General features: G+C 42.5%; 1 protein-coding gene across 34 annotated transcripts in view; it reads right to left on the bottom strand.

The window, feature by feature from the left end:
* Positions 1-23,162, bottom strand: part of LIN54 (lin-54 DREAM MuvB core complex component) — a 105,934-nt gene that overhangs the window by 38,539 nt on the left and 44,233 nt on the right. For 12 of the 34 annotated variants that reach the window (XM_051819626.3, XM_089303155.1, XM_051819627.3 and 9 more), the window contains exons 3-5: positions 22,386-22,509; positions 14,461-14,603; positions 9,190-9,264 (exon numbers count right to left, since the gene is read on the bottom strand). The exons of 10 other annotated variants lie outside the window; for them this stretch is intronic. In XM_051819626.3, the coding sequence (XP_051675586.1) occupies positions 9,190-9,264; positions 14,461-14,603; positions 22,386-22,509 (342 nt within the window). The remainder of the gene's footprint in view (positions 1-9,189; positions 9,265-14,460; positions 14,604-22,385; positions 22,510-23,162) is intronic. 12 more of the 34 variants (XM_070047949.2, XM_070047958.2, XM_070047944.2 and 9 more) reach the window with 1 other exon arrangement.

Genomic DNA, 23,162 nt, shown 5'->3' with positions numbered 1-23,162 from the left:
GGAGAGAACCAGAGGATGGAAGACCTCTCTCTGTCTATAACTCTGCCTCTCAAATAAATAAATAAATAAATTAAAAAAAAAAAAACTACTCCTTGTATCCATAGATGAATGTTACATAGGACTTGAGTGAGACTGACATCAGCAACAATTATATTCCTGCTCTTAGAAATACAAACCTCAGGGGGCCAGTATTGTGGTGTAGGTGGAGCCGCCACCTGGGATGCTGGCATCCCATGTGGGCACCTGTTCCAGTCCTAGCTGCTCCTCTTCCAACCTGGTGACCTACTAATGTGTCTGGGAGAGCAGCAGAGGATGACCCAAGCACTTGGGCCTTTGCACCCATGTAAGAGACCCGGATGAAGCTCCTGGCTCCTGGTTTTGGCCTGGTGCAGGCCTGGTCTTGTGGGCATTTAGTAAGTGAACTAGTAGATGGAAGATCTCTGTCACTGGATCAAGTGATCTATTTGTCTCTCAAATAATCTTTTAAATTTATTTTTAATTAGCTGAGAACAAAAGACTTTTTACCAAAAATTATTAAATAAGTGCCTGGTTTATCCTGATACGTTTATAAATAGTTGGGAAACATATTTTTTAATTGTTAAATACTCAGACAATAATATTTCAATCTTGACAGAGTAATTTGGGTTGCATAGATGTACACATTTTATCTGAACTCATTCAACGGTACCTTGAAGATCTGCGTACATCAGTATACCTAAATTTCATCTAAAAAAAAAACAAACCAAAATTCTCTAAATTGGGGGTGGGGAACTTCTGGCCCATGGGCCATATGAGGCCCATGAAATCATCTGGGCTTTCCCTATCAAGGCTACTGCAGGTAGAACTTGAAATTCAATAGGCTAATTTTTAAGTTGATAATTTTGTATAGCCTGAGAATGATGTTATAAACATCCAAACGGCAGTTGGTAGAAGAAAAGTTCCCCAGTCCCGCTCTAAATAAATAGAGAATTTTGGTTAGCCAATGAGAAGCTTGATGAGCTCTCTACAGAAAAGTATACTCAGTATGTGCAGTTTACTTTGAAATGCATTAGAAAAATAAGATAATTAATGGATGCAAATTTAGATAAACATGTAATAAAGCAACTATAATAAAATACTGAATAGAGAATTTAATTATAGAAACTTCATAGAAATCTCCCAAGCTACTAGACCTCGAAGCAGGAAGAATTCAGTAAGTTAACCGTGGGGGCCAGCACTGTGGTGCAGCGGGTAAAGCTGCCACCTGCAACGCAGGCATCCCCCATGAGTGCCAGTTCATGTCACGATTGCTCTACTTCTGCACCAGTTCCCTGCTAGTGTCCTGTTTTCCAAGAAAGCAGTGGAAGATGGCCTGAGTTTTGAGCCTCTGCCACCTGCATGGGAGACCCAGAGGACGCTCCTGGCTTTGGCCTGGCCCAGCGCTGGCTGTTGTGGCCATCTGGGGAGTGAACCAGCAGATGGAAGATCTCTCTCTTTCTCTGTAACACAACTCTGACTTTCATCTTTTTTTAAAATATTTATGTATGTATTTGACAGGCAGAGTTACAGACAGAGGAAGGGAGAGACAGGGAGGTCTTCCATCCACTGACTCCCCAATTGTCTACACCAGCTGGAGTTGTGCCAATCTGAAGCCAGGAGCCAGGAGCTTCTTCCAGGTCTCTCACTGTTTCCCCAGCCATCAGCAGGGAGCTGGATCAGATGTGGAGCAGCCAGGACTCGAATCTGCACCCATCTGAGATGCCAGCACCACAGGTGGAGGCTTAACCTACTATGCCACAGAGCCGGCCCCAACCCTGACTTTCACATAAATAAATAAATCTTTAATCTTTAAAAAAAAAAAAAAAAAAAAAAAAAAAGACAGAAGAAGTCAGTAGTGGTTATAGAAATCCAAGAAGTAAAACACTTCTTTTTAACCATATGAATGCACCGAAGTTCCTCACATGGCAAACAAGTACATTCTGAACTGTAATCAGCTATGTGGCAGTTCACTTACTTATCGCAGGCAGAATAAACAAGAAAGATTTATTGCAAAACAAACAAATAAACAAAAAAGGCTGAAAAAGAATACACTGTTGGGAAGGAGAGAAAGCAAATCTGAGATGAAATGTATGTAAAGGGTGTCCAAAAGAATTTGCATTGACTCTCTCTAGAGTAGGATGTTCTTAAGAAATATTACATGGGCCGGTGCTGTGGTGTAGCGAGTAAAGCCACCATCTGCAGTGCCGGCATCCCACATGGGCACTGGTTCTAGTCCCAGCTGCTTCTCTTCCGACCCAGCTCTCTGCTATGGCCTGGGAAAGCAGTAGAAGGTGGCCCGAACCCCTGGGCCCCTGCACCCATGTGGGAGACCCGGAGGAGGCTCTAGGCACCTGGCTTCAGATCAGCACAGCTCTGGCCATTGCAGCCAATTGGGGAGAGAGCAAGTGGATGAGAAGATCTCTCTCTCTCTCTCTCTCTCTCTCTCTCTCTGGCTCTGCCTCTCCTTCTCTCTCTGTGTAACTCCAATTTTCAAATAAATAAATAAATCTTTTCTTTTTTTAAAGAAATATAAGTGTGACTAAGCCTTACATTGAAGGAATATTTACTCTTGGTAACACCAGTATTTGAGAGAAAGAAGGACTCCAGGCTACTCATCCTCATTTCCTGTATCCAATCTTCCAGAACCTAAGCTCTGGAAACCATTCGGTTCTCCAACAGCTCAAATATCCTAAACTCTTTCTGATCAAATTGCATATGAAACACCAGGTGGGTTTACTCTGTGTGCCAAATCACCTACTTTTAATGCTCTACTGGTACAAACTTTAACATTTTTTTAGAATTTAATTTAAAAATCCAGATGACCATTCCAGTAATGCGAGCCAAACTTAAAGATGACCCAGATATTACAACTATCAGATAAGAACTTTAAAATAACTACATTAATATCTTAACAGACCTCATGGGAAAGGTGGAAAACACACAATGAAAACAAGGTAACTTTCAGCAGAGAGACTGAACCTATAAGAAACAGGCAAATGGAAATGCTAGAAATAAAAAAGAAATTATCAGGTGAAAAAGTCCTTCATCAGGCCCATTGGTAGACTACACACAACTGAGTAAAGAAGCAATACATTTAAAGATATGTCAATGGAAACTATCAAACTAAAACAGAATGAGGAAAACATCCCGGAGAGGCAGAACTACAGACAGCCCTCCATCTCCACATGTTCTGCATTTGTATATACAACCAACCACAGACTGAAACGATTTGGATACAAATTGCGTCGTACTGTACAGGTACTGAACATGTACAATTGCTTATTTCCTTGGTATTTCCCAAGTAATATAGTAACAATTATTTATATTGCATTTAGATTGTATTAAGCAGTAGAAGCAATCTACAGATATTTACAGTACATGGGAGGATCTGAGTAGGTTTTATGAAAATACAACATCATTTTACAATGGGACTTTGGCATCTATAGATTTTGGTGTCCTAATGAGAAGAGGGAAGTCCTGGAGGCAGAACTGTGGGTTACACAGTCTAACGTCTTTGAAAATGGAGTCTTAGAGTGAGAAGAGATCAAGAATGAGGCAGAAGAAAGATTTCAATAACAATGGCCAACTTTTCCAAAAGCTGAAGACATCAATCTTCGACCTAAAAAGCTTTCAGCTCAGGATAAATATATTTAAAAAAGAAAACTACAATAACAAAACACATTTAGATGCACCATGGTCAAACCACAGAAATCCATTTACAAAAAGAAAATCTTAAAAGCAACCAGGAAAAAAAATGAGAAAAAAATTTAAACACTGCAGTATCCCTCCCCCCCACCTTTTTTTTGCCAGAAACTATGCAATCCAGAAGGAAAAAGATGATATCTTTAAAGTACTATCAACTTATAATTCTTTACTCACTGAAAATATTTTTCAAGAATAATGGCAAAATAAGAATTTTACAAAGAACAATTTGGGACATGCTCAATCAAACTTGCCCCAAATGGTAGTTAGAAACATGCCATGGGATTCCAATTTAATCCCATCAAGGTGGCATGTACCAATGCCATCTCACTAGTCCAAGTGATCAATTTCAGTTCACAATTGATCACACTGATAGGACTAAGAGTCAAAGGGATCACATAAACAAGACTAGTGTCTGCAAATACTAACTGATAGAATTAAAAGGGAGAGAACGCTCCAACATGGGAAGTGGGATACACAGTACACTCATAGAATGGCAGATGTCCTAAACAGCACTCTGGCCTGAGAATCAGCCCTTAAGGCATTCAGATCTGGCTGAAGAGCCCATGAGAGTATTTTAGGCATGGAAAGCCAAGACACTCTGGCAAAAAAAGAAAAAAGAAAAAAAAAACACAACAAACCTAAATGAAAGATCTCTGTGAATGAGATCCCAGTGGGAAGAACAGGCCATCAAAGGAGGTACCTTTCTCTGAAGAGAGGAGAGAACTTCCACTTTGACTATGACCTTGTCTAAATAAGATCAGAGTCAGCAAACTCAAAAGGCCTCCATAGCCTTGGCAACTCATGACAAGAGCCTAGGGAGATTACTGACGCCATAAACAAGAGTGTCAATTTGTTAAGTCAACAACAGGAGTCACTGTGCACTTACTCCTCATATAGGATCTCTGTCCTTAATGTGTTGTACATTGTGAATTAATGCTATAACTATTACTCAAACAGTACTTTACACTTTGTGTTTCTGTGTGGGTGCAAACTGTTGAAATCTTTACTTAATATAAACTAAACTGATCTGTATATAAAGAGAATTGTTTTTTATTTTTATTTATTTATTTATTTATTTGACAGGCAGAGTGGACAGTGAGAGAGAGAGACAGAGAGAAAGGTCTTCCTCTGCCGTTGGTTCAACCTCCAATGGCCGCCGCGGCTGGCGCGCTGCGGCTGGTGCACCGCGCTGATCCGGTAGCAGAAGCCAGGAGCCAGGTGCTTTTCCTGGTCTCCCATGGGGTGCAGGGCCCAAGCACCTGGGCCATCCTCCACTGCACTCCCTGGCCACAGCAGAGAGCTGGCCTGGAAGAGGGGCAACTGGGACAGAATCCGGCGCCCCGACCAGGACTAGAACCCGGTGTGCTGGCGCTGCAAGGCGGAGGAATAGCCTAGTGAGCCGCGGCACCGGCAGAAGAGAATTGAAAGTGAATCTTGATGTGACTGGAGCGGGAGAGGGGAGGGTTGTGGGTGGGAGGGAAATTACTGGAGGGGGGAAACCACTGTAATCCATAAGCTGTACTTTGGAAATTTATATTTATTAAATAAAAGTTTAAAAAAAGAATTTTACAAAGAAACAAAAGCCAACAGAATAGTAGTCTTTCATTAAAGGAAACATTACAAACTTTCTTTAGAGAGAGGTTAGATACCAGACTGACAATGGGACCTATATAAAGAAAAGAAGTGTGTAGGGTATGGTTAAAAGGAAAGTAAATAAAGTATTTTCTTCTTTTTTAATACTTTAAAAGGTAATTTGAAAATAGATCATGGGGCAGGCTATATGGTGCAGTGGGTTAAGATGTCACTTGGGATACCTGCATGCATCCTGTTTCGAGTACCTGTGTTCAAGTTCCTACTCCACTTCTCTCTTTCTCTCTCTCTCTTTTTTTTTTTAAGATTGTATTTATTTATTTGAGAGCTAAAGCCACAGAGAGTGAGAGGAAGAGACAGAGAGAAAGGTCCTCATTTTGTTGGTTCACCCCCACAAATGGCCACAACATGCCAATCCGAAGCCAGGAGCCAGGTGCCTCCCCCCAGTCTCCCATGTAGGTGCAGGGTCCCAAGCACTTGGGCCATTCTCCACTGCCTTCCCAGGCCACAGCAGAGAGTTGGATTGGAAGGGGAGCAACCGGGACTAGAACCGACACCCATATGGGATGTCGGCACTGCAGGCAGATTAACCTACTGCGCCACCATGCCAGTCCCCCCTACTCCCCTTCTCATTTAGATTCCTGCTAATGTGCACCCTGGGAGGCACCAGCTCAAGCACTTGAGCCTATACTATCCACATGGGTGACCCAGAATGAGTTTTGGGCTCCTGGATTTTGGCCTAGCCCTATCCTAGCCATTGTGGGCATTTGGGGAATGAATCTATAGATGAAAGATCTCACTCAATAGACAGAGAGAGACAGGGAGGGAGGTAAGAGGGAGAGAGGGAGAGAGGTAGAGAGAGAGAGAGAAAAAGAGAGAGAGAGAGAGAGAGAGCAAGATAAATTGATCTCACTATATATACCAAGTAAAGGCCAGTTTGAGTCCCAGCTGCTCTGCTTCCAATCCAGCTCCCTGCATGTGCCTAGGAAAGCAGAAGATGACTTAAACACTTGGGCCCTGTCACCCATGTGGGAGACCAGGGTGGGAGTTTCAGTTTTGCCTGGCCCAGTCCCAGTTGTTGCAGCTATTTAGGAAGGGAACCAGAGGATGGAAGAGTCTCTCTCTCCTTCTCTGTCACTTTGTCTTAAAAATAAATAAAAAATAAATCTTAAAAAGAAAAAGAATAAAAAATATTTAATTAACCCAAAAAATGAAGAAAAAGGCTAAAGAACAAAGTATAGCCGGGGCAAAGAAAGATTTAAACTAATCTATTAATAATTATATGAAACACAGGGCCGGCGCCATGGCTCAATAGGCTAATCCTCCACCTGCGGCACCAGCACCCCAGGTTCTAGTCCCGGTTGGGGCGCCGGATTCTGTCCCTGTTGCCCCTCTTCCAGTCCAGCTCTCTGCTGTGGCCTGGGAAGGCAGTGGAGGATGGCCCAAGTGCTTGGGCCCTGCACCCCATGGGAGATCAGGAGAAGCACCTGGCTCCTGCCTTCAGATCAGTGCAGTGCACCAGCCACAGTGCGCTGGCCACAGCGGCCACTGGAGGGTGAACCAACGGCAAAAGGAAGACCTTTCTTTCTGTCTCTCTCTCTCACTGTCCACTCTGTCAAAAAAAAAAAAAAAAAAAAAAATTTTATATGAAATACAAATGGCTTGGGGCCAGCATTGTGGCACAGTGGGTTAAAGCCCAGGCCTGAAGCTCCGGCATCTCATAAGGGCAAAGGTTCTAGTCCCAGCTACTCCTCTTGTGATCCAGCTCTCTGCTATGGCCTGGGAAGGCAGTAGAGGATGGCACAGGTGCTTGGGCTCCTGCACCCATGTGGGAGACCCAGAAGAAGCTCCTGTCTCCTGGCTTCAGATTGGCGCAGCTCCAGCTGTTGTGGCCATCTGGGGAGTGAACCAGGGATGGAAGACCTCTCCCTCTGTCTTTGCCTCTCCTCTCTCTATATAATTCTCTCAAATAAATAAATAAATATTTTTTAAAAATTAAATGGCTTACAAATATTTTTATATTGATCAGGTATCCAGTAGGCTAGCTAGATTTATTTGTTAATTCCAAATAATTAACAAATAATTAATTTGTTAATTCCAATAGTTTAATGGCAAATTTTGAAATTGTATATTATATATAATACATAAATATATATTAAATTTTATATATTATAATAATGCAATGTATGGATCATGACAGTGTTATACACTGTCTTACTGCATTAGTTCACACCTGAAAGGGGAACTCAACAAGAATTCAAAGTGGAGGCCGACACCATGGCGCAGTAGGCTAAGCCTCTTCCTGTAGCACTGGCATCCCATATGGGTGACAGTTCATGTCCCAGCTGCTCCTCTTCCAAACCAGCTCTGTACTAAGGCCTAGGAAAAGTAGTGAAGATGGCCCAAGTGCAGGGGCCCCTGCATCCATATGGGAGACCTGGAAGAAGCTCCTGGCTCCTGGCTTCAGACTGGCTCAGCTCCAGCTGTTGTGGCCATCTGGGAAGTGAACCAGCAGATGGAAGATCTTTGTCTCTCCCTCTCTATGTCTGTAACTCTACCTCTCAAATAAATAAAATCTTAAAAACAAAAGAATTGAAAGCAGTTACCCTTGTTCAACATTGCCATTACATGAAGTTTGATGTATTTTTTTCTATTTTTAAATTATGAAAGTGTCCTTTTACTTTTGCTGCTTCAAGGATTTTTTAACCAAAATGGAAGTTAAATATTATCAGGATTTTTCTGCATATATTAAGATCTTTATAAAATTACTCTTTTTCTATTAATGTAAATTAGATGGATAGATTTTTAAATGTTAAGCCACACTGTATTTCTGAAACAAACTCAAAATATGCCATGAAAAAAAAAACAATACTAACAGATAAGAATAAGATTACAGAACAAAAGACAGATTAAAGACCAGAAACTAGAGGATAATAGCTTTGTTAAAATCTAATGTGAAAAAAAAAAAACTAAACCAAGCAGAATCAAGTTTTTTTTAGTTTAATTACTTGCAAATCTAATAAATATTTTTAAGATTTATTTATCTGAAAGGCAGAGTTACAGAGAGAGGGAGAGGCAGATCTTCCACGCCCAGGTTCATTCCCTAAATGACTACAATGGCTGGGGTTAGGCTAGGCCGAAGCCAGAGGCCTGGAACTCCGTCCAAGTCTCCAATATGGGTGGCAGAGACTCAAGTACTTGGGCCACCTTCTGTTGCCTTCCCAGGCACATGAGCAGGAAGCTGGATCAGAAGTGGAGCAACCAGGACTTGAACTAGCATCCATATGGGATGCCAGTGTTGCAGGCAGTGGCTAACCCACTGTACCACAACACTAGTTCCAAGACTAATATATATTAAATAAAACTGGAGATTAGCAAACATACAACATACTGGAAGAAATGATCCTTTAATATAAAATGAACACTTGCTTCCCCACAATGAACCTGGTTAACAATAGATTAAAAGATGGAAGAGGCAGTGAAAATGGCCTGAAACTGCAATGAAAAGCAAAAGGGGTCAGTGCTGTGGCACAGTGGGTTAAAGCCCCAGCCTGCAGTGCCAGCATCCCATATGGGTACTGGTTTGAGCCCCAGATGCTCCACTTCTGATCCAGCTCTCTGCTATGGCCTGGGAAAGCAGCAGAAGATGGCCCAAGTCCTTGGGCCCCTGCACCCATGTGCGAGACCCAGAAGAAGCTCCTGGCTCCTGGCTTCAGATCAGCTTAGTTCTAGCCATTGTGGTCATTTGGGGAGTGAATCAGTGGATGGAAGACCTCTCTCTCTCTCTGGCTCTACCTATCTCTATAATCTTTCATATAAATCAAATAAATCTAAAAAAAAAAAAAAGGCAAAGCAAAGGAAAAACCCATCCTCTACCTCCAAGCTTGGTGGTGCACAGGACTGCAGAGAAACGCAGCCACCACTCAACAGGTCTGCAGCAGGAGCGGTATCCTTTGGAGAAACAGAAGAAAAAAGGAACTCGCAGTGAAAAGGGAAAAGGTTTGGGAGACTTGATTATGAAATCCAGTGGGGAGACTGCAAGAGGGGGTAAAGAGAAAAGATATTGAGAGCCTTAAGGGGGTAAGATGTGGGAGATGACAGAGTCTAGGAATCTGGGCCGTTTGGTTTTATCCAGCATAAGCAGAGAGACATGATGAGAGATTCTGGCAGATTCAAGGCAGACAGTGATGGTCAGATTGGGAACATCGGCAGAGAGGAAACAGTGAGTGCCTGGGGTCTCCTTCTGCTCCTATCAGTGGGAGCAAGCAGATTTCCGGCAAATTCTGTTTCATTTGTTCCTAACTGACTTTTCCATGATATCTGAAACTGTGGCCCAGCATCATTCTTTTTTTTTTTTTTTTTTTGACAGGCAGAGTGGACAGTGAGAGAGAGAGAGACAGAGAGAAAGCTCTTCCTATGCTGTTGGTTTGCTCTCCAATGGCCGCCGCCGCCACAGCTGGCCGGCGCACCGCGCTGATCCGAAGCCAGGAGCCGGGTTCCGGGCCATAGCAGAGAGCTGGCCTGGAAGAGGGGCAACCGGGACAGAATCCGGCGCCCCGACCAGGACTAGAACCTGGTGTGCCGGCGCCGCAAGGTGGAGGATTAGCCTAGTGAGCCGCGGCGCCGGCCTCCAATATCATTCTTCACAACACCCTCCCTCACATTTCCTTTAGTTTCTAATACTACCTTTCCTATCATTCATTCTCTTCCACTGGCTCTTCTTCTTCTCTTAACACTTACTATTCTATGGTTCAGTCCTACTTTTTTTTTCTTTTCGCTTTACATACAACTGAGGCAGTACCTGGGCAATTTCATCTAAATGCAGTTCTAGTCTGTTTCTACTCAGCTTCCCAACGAGCACTCTCCTCCAGATGATCAGTGGGGACTTCAAGGACAGACATGTCCAAGAACTAAACATTTGTTTGGCCAAACCAGCTATTCCTCCTCTAGTCTCTCTGCAGTTTAAGAGATAGCTCAAAATTCGGCTGAAATGAGACTGTGAAGCTGAGAACCGCAAATGATAAACCTGTCCATACTCTAAAGAGAAGGGCAAGATATCCAGGCCAGACTTACTAAACAGAAGATAATTTGAAAACACAGAGGATGCTGGAGCTTCTTTACATCCCTTGAGAACCAAAGCAGGAATTCTCCAAGCAAACCTGCAGTGCAGACTGGGTGCAACTGCAACACGACACAGACCCTAGAGTTGCAGGCTGGCAACTTACTAAGATGAAGGAACTCTTAAACCCATTGTGGTCTGGTCACCAGAAATGAACAGGGTAAAGAGTCCTTAGCAGAACCTGACACATCCTCAGGAACTTTAGGGACTACTAAGTAAATACAGAGCCTAGGCCCAAGATGGACGGAGCTGTCACAATGACAGGGCAAAAGACATACAGGACTACAGTTAGGCAAGCTGTACTTCTACCACTGGGTTTTATAGGTTTCCCATTGGCCAGGGAGTGGCTGGGACATCCTCTGGGTACCTGCCAAACACATATGCCTTCTGGAGTAAAGGCACTGAGCAAGAACAGGCTATAGGGCCGGCTATATGAGGCAACAGCTATGGAGAAATTGCAAAGGGCAGTGGAAGTGTATGCGCTACTTGAAAGGGAAGAGGGCAATGTGGACACGGAGGGCATCCCAAAAACCACCCTAAGTACACTTCAGCACCGCGCTGATCCGAAGCCAGGAGCCAGGAGCCAGGTGCTTCTCCTGGTCTCCCATGGGGTGCAGGGCCCAGGCACCTGGGCCATCCTCCACTGCACTCCCAGGCCACAGCAAAGAGCTGGCCTGGAAGAGGGGCAACTGGGACAGAATCCGGCGCCCTGACCAGGACTAGAACCTGGGGTGCCGGCGCCGCAGGCAGAGGATTAGCCTAGTGAGCCACAGCGCCAGCCCTAAGGCTTGATCTTAATAGCTCCAAGTGAACTCTCACCAAGAGATACAGAAAGAAGATCCCAAACGGTATGGCTCAAGTCAAGGACAGGAGAAAAATAAAGCTAGCTCCTCCTTGCATGTCGCCAGATATAACCCAGCTATCAGTGGCATCTGTCCACAGGGCCACCATCTACTGTGACAGTCAAGTCAGAAATCAAGCAGTCATCCTAGATTCTTACCCTCCCCAAACTCCTGATGTCCAGTCATTGATCCTTAAATCTCCTTCAACACATCTCTTCCTCCTTAGCCCCCCAGCGACTAGTCAAATCTGAGGTAATACCATCTAACTTAGTGATTCTCTACCCTGACCTACACCTCAAAATTTTAAACCTTTAAATCTAATACCAAGGCCCAGATTAAAGATTGTGATTTACATGGGGTATGGGGCCTGCCATTTGTTTTTTCAAGAGGTCCCCAAGTGCTTCTAAAGTGCAGCCAAGACTGTGGTCACGAAGTTAACTGGCTTTGCCCAGAACCCAGGCTTCCCTTCCCCAAACTACTTTTCACAATAGTAAGAATCATCTTACTGGGGTTGGTGCTGTGGCACAGCAGGTTAAAGCCCCAGTCTGCAGTGCTGGCATTCCATATGGGCTCTGGTTTGAGTCTGGCTGCTCTACTTCTGATCCAGTTCCCTGCTAATGCGCCTGGGAAAGCAGTGGAGGATGGCTCAAGTGCTTGGGCTCTTGTACCCATGTGGGAGACCTGGAAGAAGCTCCTAACTCCTGGCTTCAGATTGGCTCAGCTCCGGCCATTGCAACCATTTTGGGAGTGAACCAGTGGATGGAGGATCTCTCTCTGTCTCTACCTCCCTCTGAAACTCTGTCTCTCAAGTAAATAAAAATTAAAAAAAAAAAAGAGAGAGAGAGAACAACCCACATGTTCTTCCTAATTATCCACACACAATTTGATAAAATATAATTCATTCATGATTAAAAGGAAGAACTTTAAAAAAAAAAAATCATCTTTTGGGGCCGGTGCTGTGGCACAGCAGGTTAACGTCTTGGCCTGAAGTGCAGGCATCCCATATGGGTGCTGGTTCAAGACCTGGCTGGTCCACTTCCGATCCAGCTCTCTGCTATGGCCTGTTAAAGCAGTGGAGGATGGACCAAGTCCTTAGGCCCCTACCCCCATGTGGGAGACCTGGAAGAAGCTCCTGGCTCCCGGCTTCAGATCAGCGCAGCTCCAGCCATTGCGGCCATCTGGGGAGTGAACCAGCAGATGGAAGACCTCTCTCTCTCTCTTTCTGCCTCTCCTCTCTCTGAATAACTCTGACTTTCAACTAAATAAATAAATCTTTTAAAAAATCATCTTTTTAAAAATGGAAATCTCACATTATTTACAGCAGTAGATCAGTAGTTCTCAATCTAGGCCAACTATGAGAATCACTTAGGGAAGCTTAAGAAATCCTGACCCCAGGCCAAAGGGCAAACAGGTAAGGACAGAGTCTCTGGCGCTGAGAAGCAGGCAGCAGTATTATTAAAGCACTCGAGATGATTCCAGGGTGCAGACTAGGCTGAGAAGTACTGACTCAGAAGCGACGGAAAGCCACGTAAATCTTTAAGAGCAGTAAAATCCCAACTCCCTTCAAGATAATGAGACATTGCTCCACTCTTAGCTTCCTGAGCTCCCACACTACCAAAGCAATTCAGCTCCTCTGAGAGTCACACACAGACACTGTTGTGCAAAGAATGAGCTCCTTCCATAGAGCCCCTCCACTTACCCACAGCTAACTCCCACCCTAAGGTGCAGCCCTCTCAAGAACTGCTGCTTTGCCCAAACCTTCTCCTGTGGCACTCCTGGAGCAGTGCTCCTTGAGCCACCTGTGACCATTACTGTTCTGTCGGGTAGGGCGATTGTTAATGTCTCAGTCTAACTCCCTTATTGAACTCCATGAAACTAAAAAGTCTATCTTATCCATGTTTCATCCCTAGTGCCTATCACCATGCATGGCCCATAGGAAGCACTCAAGTATCTACTGAGTTCACTGCATTTAGGGGAGAAAAAAAAATCTTGATTATTATGTAGACAGAACTCCCCTTTAAAAAGAAAAACCACAAGGGGCTAGTAAAGCCGCCTGCAGTGCCAGCATCCCATGTGGGCGCCGATTCGAGTCCTGGCTGCTCCACTTCTTATCCAGCTCTCTGCTATGGCTTGGGAAAGCAGCAGAAGATGGCCCAGGTCCTTGGGCCCCTGCACCCATGTGAGAGACCCGAAGGAAGCTCCTGGCTCTTGGCTTCGGATAGGCACAGCTCTGGCCATTGCGGCCAATTGGGGAGTGAACCATCGGGTGGAAGACCTCTCTCTGCCTCTCCTTCTCTCTCTGTGTAACTCTGACTTTCAAATAAATAAATAAATCTTAAAAAAAAAAAAAAGAAAAAGAAAAACCACAAGATACATCAAATTTATACATTATATTCAGGTCTCACTAAAATAGAAACCAACAGCTGGACTTTTAAACACTTTAAGGCAAATGTTTAATATTTGTTCTATTTATGAACTAGAAAAAAATCAAGGAAGAAGGCAGGTCTGTTTCTAGAGTCCCAAGGGTGGCAACTTACAGGATAGTAATGCTTGGCTTTCTATTGAAAAACCACATCTTTTAAAACATACCCCTTCAACATGCTGGTGCTAACATAATGACACCTATATGCTTTAGTAAAGTAAGTTACACTACTGACTTAATCTGGAGAATAAAATGATAGGTACTTGCCAGCCAAAAATGAAAACAAGTTGTGAAGAGATTTTGAATGCTTTGAATGAAAGTATTCAAAAAAACTCATAAAATAATATGGCTACCAGCATCTGATGGCAATTTCTACTACTCTGCATCCTGTCACCCAGCAAAGAAACCAGATCTTCATTTTTCAAAGGTTACATTTAACATTTTCTTTCTATTTATATGGTTACTACATGTGCCTTACCCAAAGACAATAATTCTGCTAAAATATTAATGGAAACTAAAGACCAATACAGTGTACTTGATTCGAAAGACTGTCATGTTAGCATGCAAAATGATTACGATGCTACTATGTGTTTAAAGTAAGTTCTTTATCTGTTCAGTATCCTTGATCACTAAATTAATCCACTATGAACTGAGTGTCTGAAACTTGCTTGGGAATATATTAAAATTTAAGTATATGAAGTGACCAGTAAGACAAATAAAGGTATCAACCACAATATTTGGCATTTGTGGCTAATTTTTTTTACCTTATTTGGCGATTTCAAAGGTGAGATGGCTATTTTATTTGGTGTCTGTGTTGTAGAATTTAAAGTTGATCCAATAACACCACTTTCAGATATTGTTATGGTCTTTGATGGAGTCCCAGGAGTAGACTGTGAAAGAACCCTACCTGCAAATGAGAGGCAGCACATCAGTTTGACTTTTTTCAATAATAGTATAAAAATTTATGTGATGATGATCTACACCCACAAGGAATGTAGTATATGTTCACTACTCATATTTCATATGTATCAACATAGGAAATTAAACACCTGAGTCCCTAATGAATTGTTTGGTGAACCTAGGCAGAATGGAACAAAGCAATGCTTCTTCTAATACTTAACATCTAATCATCAGTTTACAGAAAGTCTACAAAAACAGTTCTAGTCACATTCTTATCAATATTGTTAAGTTAAAACCATCAGAAAGCAAGTTGAAGACAAATATTAAGCATGCCCTGTGTTAATATAGCTCCTGAAAGTCACAATCTGAACCTAAGTCTTCAAACTTTAATCTCTGTACTCTACAGTGTCTTCCTATCTGAACTTGAACCATGAAGGTAAATTTAAATCCACAACTGAAAAACAGTTCTAGGAAGGACTTGGGCACCGTCAGGTTTAAAACTGATTTTAGAGACTGCCAAAAGCAAAAGTGTGTCCCTAGCTACCCTGGCCAGATTCCACACTGTGCTCCATTCAGGACAAGATCCCTCAGGAACAACACAGAAAAACAAGTATGACTGGATGGCTCAGGGAATTACAAATCCTATCACAATGAGCTGAAACACCAGGCACGTTCCTAGGCAAGAAGGGAATACAGACATGACAGATCTCCAGATTCTTTCCAGACTGTCTAATCGTCGTTAGTGCATCACTCTGGGTCTCCCCCATTCTGAGCACATGATAGAACCGCAATTGCACTTCCTATCTCCCCACAATCTCATCTTACAGTTTAGTCAGGGTCATGTGACTAGTTCTGGCCAATGCGTAGCAGACCTGACAGATGTCCTGTCTGAACCAGAGCATTTACTGCCAATGCAGGACCTCCCAAAGCTACCTCTGAGACAGTGGCTCTTCTGTCAGCCACTGTGTGACTAAGAGAAGAGCTCCCTTTGGAAGCCACAATGGACATGTAATCATGAGTATAAATTAAACAAAACTGGGGGAGGTGGGCTGGCATTGTGGCACAGTGGGTAAAGCCCATGCCTGCAAGGCCAGCATCTCAAACGGGCACCCGTTCTTGTCCTAGCTGCTTGACTTCCAATCCAGCTTCCTTTAATGGCATGGGAAAGTGGCAGAGGATGGCCCAAGTACTTGGATCCCTGCCACCTACATGCAAGTCCCAGATAAAGTTCCTGGCTCCTGGCTTCGGCCTGGCCCCAGCTCTGGCTGTTACAGCCATTTTAGAGGTGAACCAGTGGATGGAAGATATCTCTTTCAAATAAATAAATAAATCTTTAAAAGACAGAACAAAAATAAAACTTGGTGTTTTTAGATTTCTGAGATTTGGAAACTAATTATCCTGACTGATTTAGGCTGTCAGGTTGAAGGATTAGAATAAGTCTGTATTATAGGAAAAATTCCAGCTCAGTACTGAGAAAGAGCTGCAATCAAACTTTCCAATTGAGAGGGAGGGAGAAAAATATTATTATATTCTTAGAATTGTATCTATGAAATACATTAAATCTGTCCTCTTTATATATTAATACATTTTTTTAAAATCCATTAAAAAGATTTCCAATTGAAATGACTATTTCTGGTCACCGAAAATACTCCAAGCAGACACTAGAAAATCAAATCCACTGGCTAAAGAGGGGGAATCATGCATCTGAGAGGAGAGGCAGATAACGAAATTATCTCTGAAGTCCCCTCTAACTTTAGATGCTTTGACCCAGTTTATAGACATAGGAATGAAGAAGCGGGGGCAGGAGAGGGAAGGAAAAAGACAAAGAATGGTGCTTCCCTTCTTCCCCTACTGTAAGAATGCCCAAGTATCATTTATTTTTAAAGCAAATCAACTTTTATTCTCACTTGTGAATTTAAAAATTTTAAATAGTTTTCCAAATGTCTTTGCAGTACATGAGTGCATTGATTTTACATATATTCCTTGCTGAATTTCAGTTGAATATTTTTTACCTGAATATATCATAATTAAAATAATTCTAAATAAACAGAATGAATCTACACCAAATATCTTACAGAGCCATCCTAAAGTGTTGGGCCTGCCTAAAGTGACATGTTTGTCTACTCTGGTTTCCAAAGTGAGTAGCTGTGGGATAAGGCTGAAGCTCTGACAACCAGTATGTCAAGAGGTTACTGTATCAAAACAGATGCATTTTCATAAAATGCTCATCATTTATAATTATCACTATAATTTCATTTGTTGGGTAACATAAATGATACCAGAAAAAAAGGCACTTAAGGTGAATTCACCTCCAACATGAACAAGTTTCATAATAAATAAAAACACTAAAACTTCCTTGTTTTTGGCTTTTATTTTTTAAAACTTTAGTTTGTGACTGTAACTATACTAACTCTCAAAATGAAGAAAAAACCAAGCAGCTGTTGAGTCTTGGGGAGAGGTTCCTTCTGACATTGCATATGACAGCACAATGAGCAATCATGCTCGACAGGCACCTCATGATTACACAAAACCCAAGTTCTGCCAAAGTAGCTAGCATTTCATAGGCTCTCCCAAGGACCTCTACATCCTTTGAAAGAAAGAAGTTAGGTCTTCTTGGGTTTCATCCAGATAGCATTTTTGATTACCTAATCTAACTTCATATCCCTACTTATTCTTAATTTCACAGATTTAAGCAAGTATGCAAGTTATATGATTTCCCCTTAAAATCAATTCATAAAACTTTTCTATTCTATTGTCAGGTATTGTCCAAGAATCATGAGACAAACCAGGGCACGCATGTAGCCTAGTGATTAGACATCAGTCAGGGCGCCCATGTCCTGCAGCAGAGTTCCTGGGTTCAATTCTGGGCTCTGGTCCCTAACTCCAGCCTCTTGGAGACCCTGGGAGGCAGCAGCGATGGTTCAAATGATTGGGCCCATGCCACCCACGTGAAAAACCTGGACTGAACTCCCAGCTTTGGCCCTGGCCCTGGCCCAGCCCCAGCCCCAACTGTTCCAAACTGTTGTAGGTATTTGTCTCTCTCTCTCTTTCTCTCTCATCTCTCTGCCTCTCAAAAAACAAAATCAAATACACACACAATCAAAAGCCACAGACAGAATAACCTGGGGTAGGGAGCTGGCATATCTGAGCAAGGACAAATTCTGTAACAGATTAACTCATTAGTGAATGTTCTTACACTGCTATGAAGTTTGTGCTCGTGAAGCAACTTTGTACCTTTGGGAGTTCTCAGAACAGGGACCTCTGTATCTCAAAGAACCTCTCAAAAGCCTTGTGAGGTGGTTGGTATCTACACTTCACAGAAATAAGATGAACAAATAATTTATTTATCCAAGATCACACAGAAAACCACTACAAGAGCCAAACTTAAAATCCCAATCACCCAACAGCTACCTACCATTATCACTGCACTGTCTCCATGAAAAACACATTCAACCAACAACAGACATTCGTGGAACCACACCTCAGTGCCAGAAACTGTGCAGGGTACTTAAGGGGATGAGGAGGGCAGAAGGAACAAAGGGAGGGAGCGAGGGGAGCACAAAATTAAAGACAGACTACAATATGGTAAACACATGTGGGCATTTCAAAAAGGCATACTCCCCAAATGCCCACAACAGTTGGGACTGGACCAGGCCAAAGTTGGGAGCCAGGTATCAATCTAGGTCTCCCAAATGGGCACCAAGAACTCAGCTACTAAAGCCCTCAGTGCAGGTTCAGTATTAGCAGGAAGCTGGAGTCAGATGCCAGAGGCAGGCATTAAATCCAGGTACTCAGACATAGAATGTGGGCATCTAAATTGGCATCCCAACAGCTAGGCCAAATCCCTGCTCCCAAACTGATCTTTACATTCAACCATCAACTTTTAAAAGTAACTTCATACAATGAAACATTATTCTATCTTAAAAAGGAACAAATTCTGACACAGGCTACAACAGGGATGGATCTTGAAGACATTACCCAGAACAAAATAATGGACAGGAAGGAAAATGGTGGTTGCACGGGCTAGGCACCGAGAGGTATAAGGAATGATTGTGTAAAGAGTACAGGGTTTGAGCTCTGTTACGATGAAAAAAGGGCTGGGGATGGATGGCAGTGATGACTGCACAATAACCTGACTAGACGTAATGTAACTGAATGACACTCTCACAAATGGTTACAATGGTCAAGTATGCTATGTATGTTTTACCAAAAAATTTTTTAATTAATTTATTTAAGGAAGAACTAGATGGCAAACTAAAAACAAACTACCATCAAGAAAAATCTTATGTGTGGTAGGAGACAAACAAGGAAATCAAGCATGTGACTAAGCTAGTATGAGATTTGACAGAGTTTCATTAAAGACAATTATCTGTTAGATACAATCTAGTTTTATGGGAACACATAGGAAATGCACCTCAAAGTCAAAAACCGCCAGGATGGAAAAGGTAGCTGTGAGGAACAGCAAAGAAAGGAACCGTGCCAAGACCCCACGCCTGAGAGGACATGATCTATCTAGTGACATGGAGCCAAAAGGAGGGGAAAATGAAAAAGGTATGCGTTAGATCGTAAATGCTTTCAATGTCAAGAGACCACTGGTATTTTAACTTAGTCCTGATGGGTCAAAATGGATAAACTCAAGAAAATTTTAATCAGATGTTCATTTTTAGAAAAACCATTGTATACAAAAAAATGTTCATCTTGATCAAAATGTAGAAAAAGATATTCAAGACCAAAAGTCATTAGTAAAGCAGTCTCAATGTACTTTGAAAGAGTACTTCAGGGGCTGGCATTATGGTGTGGCGGGTAAAGCCACCATCTGCAACACTGACATCCCATATGGCTGATCCATTTCCAATCCAGTTCTCTGCTATGGCCTGGAAAAGCAGTGGAAGATGGCTCAAGTGCTTAGGCCCCTGCACTCACATGGGAGACCCAGAAGAAGCTCCTGGCTCCTGGCTTTGGCATGGCCCAGGTCCAGCCATTGTGGCCATTGGGGGAGTACAAATGGAAGCTATCTCTTTTTCTCTCTGTCTCTGTAACTCTGACTTTCAAATAAATAAATTTTTAAAAAGTTTTAAAGAACGAGCACTTCAGCTACATATAATATATAAATGGTGGAACTGATTTATGATACAATTCAATAGGACTGCTACTTTGGTGGTTTAAAATTTGGCTTATATGAATTTAAAAATGCTAAAAGGAGTTAAAAGCAGAAATTATCCCTCCAAACTAAACTTAATGACAACAATTCCAGTGAAATTTAACAGAGATCTGCCTCTATGCACTTTAGTAAGGCTGCTGTCTGTCAGCATTTAAAGGAAAGCTACAATTAAGTCTCCAACACATTACAGATGACCCAAAATCCACGTGAAGTCATCTATGACAGCCAAGGTGAATTCTTGACATTAACCCAAAATTCACTCAGACACTTCTGCAAACACCACAACTGATTAGGATACAATCCTTTCCTCCATTGGTCAACAAAAAATTTTTCGGGACTCCCTCAAACTCAAAAAATAATAAGGAAAACTGAACTGAGACATAACTTCCAGCTAATTCCTTCCACCTACTCAGAACCTCACATGGGCCTGGGGGCCCCTTTTTCATCAATACTTCCAAGTTTTGCTCACTTCCTAAATAAGCTCCAAACCCAAACTCTTTCCAGTCTTTCCTCTGGGGTTATGGCTGGCAACCATGACAGCCCTCCTATTTTCTTTACTTCTCCACTGAGGGTCCCTAAAGAAAGAGAACTCTCACTCACCCAACACTGTCCTCTTACTACAATCTTTCCATCTCTTCTCTCACTAGCAAAAATGAGAAGTGTCCCTACATACAATACAAAACCTCTGGAAAATGACACATCATTACCACTGACTTCAGAATTGTCAACTATTACGTCCGTAAATTTACTAAGCAAAAATTTTGATATGCTAGGGGTCATTAGTTAATATCTGAAGTATCTTTATTCTAGGGATGGGTAATGAGCACTTGAAAGTCTCTAATCAAGAGTTTACCACTAGGGCCAGTGCTGTAGCAAAGCCACCGCCTGCAGCACCAGCATCCTATGTGGGCGCCCGTCCAAGACATGGCTACTCCACTTCCGATTCTGCTCTCTGCTATGGCCCGGGAAAGCAATAGAAGATGGCCCAACTCCTTGGGCCCCTGCACCTGCATAGGAGACCCAGAGGAAGCTCCTGGCTCCTGGCTTTGGATCAGCTCAGCTCGGGCCATCGTGGCCATCTGGGGAATGAACCAGTGGATCAAAGCCCTCTCTCTCTCTCTCCCTCTGCCTCTGCTTCTCTGAAGCTCTACCTTTCAAATAAATAAATTAATCTTAAAAAAAAAAAAAGAGTTTATCATCCAGAGGTGTTTCCATAAAAGCCTTTAGCATGCTGTAAATTATAATCTTAGCCGGCGCCGTGGCTCAATAGGCTAATCCTCCACCTTGCGGCGCCGGCACACCGGGTTCTAGTCCCGGTCGGGGCGCCGGATTCTGTCCCGGTTGCCCCTCTTCCAGGCTAGCTCTCTGCTATGGCCAGGGAGTGCAGTGGAGGATGGCCCAGGTGCTTGGGCCCTGCACCCCATGGGAGACCAGGAAAAAGCACCTGGATCCTGGCTCCTGCCATCGGATCAGCGCGGTGCGCCGGCTGCAGCGGCGGCCATTGGAGGGTGAACCAACGGCAAAGGAAGACCTTTCTCTCTGTCTCTTTCTCTCACTGTCCACTCTGCCTGTCAAAAAAAAAAAAAAAAAAATTATAATCTTGTAACTGATGAAGAGTAATGTTAGGATGGCTCTGAATTAAGGACCAGTCACCATGGCTTTGTGATTTTCCTGAAGAACTGAACTGTTGGGGCTGGCACCGTGGCTCACTTGGCTAATCCTCCGCCTGCGGCGCCAGCATCCCATATGGGCACCGGGTTCTAGTCCCGGTTGCTCCTCTTCCAGTTCAGCTCTCTGCTGTGGCCCGGGAAGGCAGCGGAGGATGGCCCAAGCTTGGGCACCTGCACCCCATGGGAGACCAGGAGGAAGCACCTGGCTCCTGGCTTTGGATCGGTGCAGCACGCCAGCCATAGCAGCCATTTGGAGGGTGAACCAATGGAAGGAAGACCTTTCTCTTTCTCTCTCTCACTGTCTAACTCTGCCTGTCAAAAAAAAAAAAAAAAGAAAAAAAAAAGAACTGAACTGTTTGTTTGTACAGCTGCTTGCCAGGTAAGGAATAAGAGGCTGGACTTAACCAAGCCATTACAGATACAGAGAAAGACAATCAATCGTGTTTGCAAGGGAGTAATCATGATGAGTCATGAACTCCACATTGACAAAGGAAGAATCTGAGAACAAAAGGAAGTGAGTATTAATGAGAAAACAGAATCATCAATGGATGAGAAATTTCAAACTCAAAGCACTGCTGGATTGTGCATACAAAGGCAGGTACCTACCTCATGGGATAGCTGGAGAATGATGAAAGCCACTACATGTAAAGCACCCAGAATGGTGCTTGGCACACAATAAATACTACACAATTATTAAGTAGCATCAATAGTTTAAAACTTTGCTACTCTCATGGTAAATCTCTACCAAAATCTAAAAAGACTAAATAATGGGCTGATTTTGATTTAAAGCATTTTGCCTGAAGCATTCGTTTAATAAGTGTAACATTTCTTATGAAGCAGTTTGGTTTATAATAAGCTGTACTTGTTGCATTCAAACATTTTAAGGTGGCAGAACAGCCATTTGTAAACCTAAAAGGAAGATAAGTATGTAGCTTAATAAACTATAAAGAAATATAACCTGCAATGACTGGTGGTGATACTTGAGTTGTCTGTCCTGTAACTGCTTTACTATTAATTGGTTTTGCAAAGATCAGCTTCGTGATTACTGGACCAGAGGTTGGTGTTCGAGGCTTCTTAGCAATCTGAAACATACAAATAACTATGAAGACCATGTGTTTCTATAAAAACATCTGTTCAATCAAAATTAGAAAAAAAAAGGTTTATACACAATAGTAAATATGAAACCAACTCATTTAAGAACATATATCTATGTATTAATGTCAAAAACAATTAAAACGAAGCCATTCATTAAAATATTGGAATGATCACATTCTCAAGGCCATATTTAATAACACCTTTGCATTTATTATAAATCCTTATTTTAGTCTCTTGAACAGACACATATGACATAAAACAAATTAATGTTTAATAATTAAAACACTGTGGCACAGCAGTATCTTTTCCAAAATAACCAATTATTGGTAATAAAAAACTGGAGTAGAGTAAGTTAAGAAAGCACATAGTGCAAACAATGGAGTCACCTAACATTCAATTACACTGGTCAGTGGGTGCAATAAAACACATATACATTAAAGACTGGCTTACAATTAGGTTTTCAACTTTAGATGTATATATCAGGAGTAGATAAAGGAAGAACTGAGTATGTTAAAGACCCAGGATATAAAAAACAAAACAAAACAAAACAAAAACAAGTTTGAAGGAACAAAGACTATTATAAAGGCCAAGGTTCCAAGATGCTGTTTACTGAAATTTAGGTTACTGTGCTGTCAACTCC

This window comes from Oryctolagus cuniculus, chromosome 8 (assembly GCF_051225735.1).
Source record: "Oryctolagus cuniculus isolate XC-2025 breed Fujian yellow rabbit chromosome 8, ASM5122573v1, whole genome shotgun sequence".
NCBI classification, from domain to species: domain Eukaryota; kingdom Metazoa; phylum Chordata; class Mammalia; order Lagomorpha; family Leporidae; genus Oryctolagus; species Oryctolagus cuniculus.
This window is presented reverse-complemented; position numbering and strand designations above follow the sequence as displayed.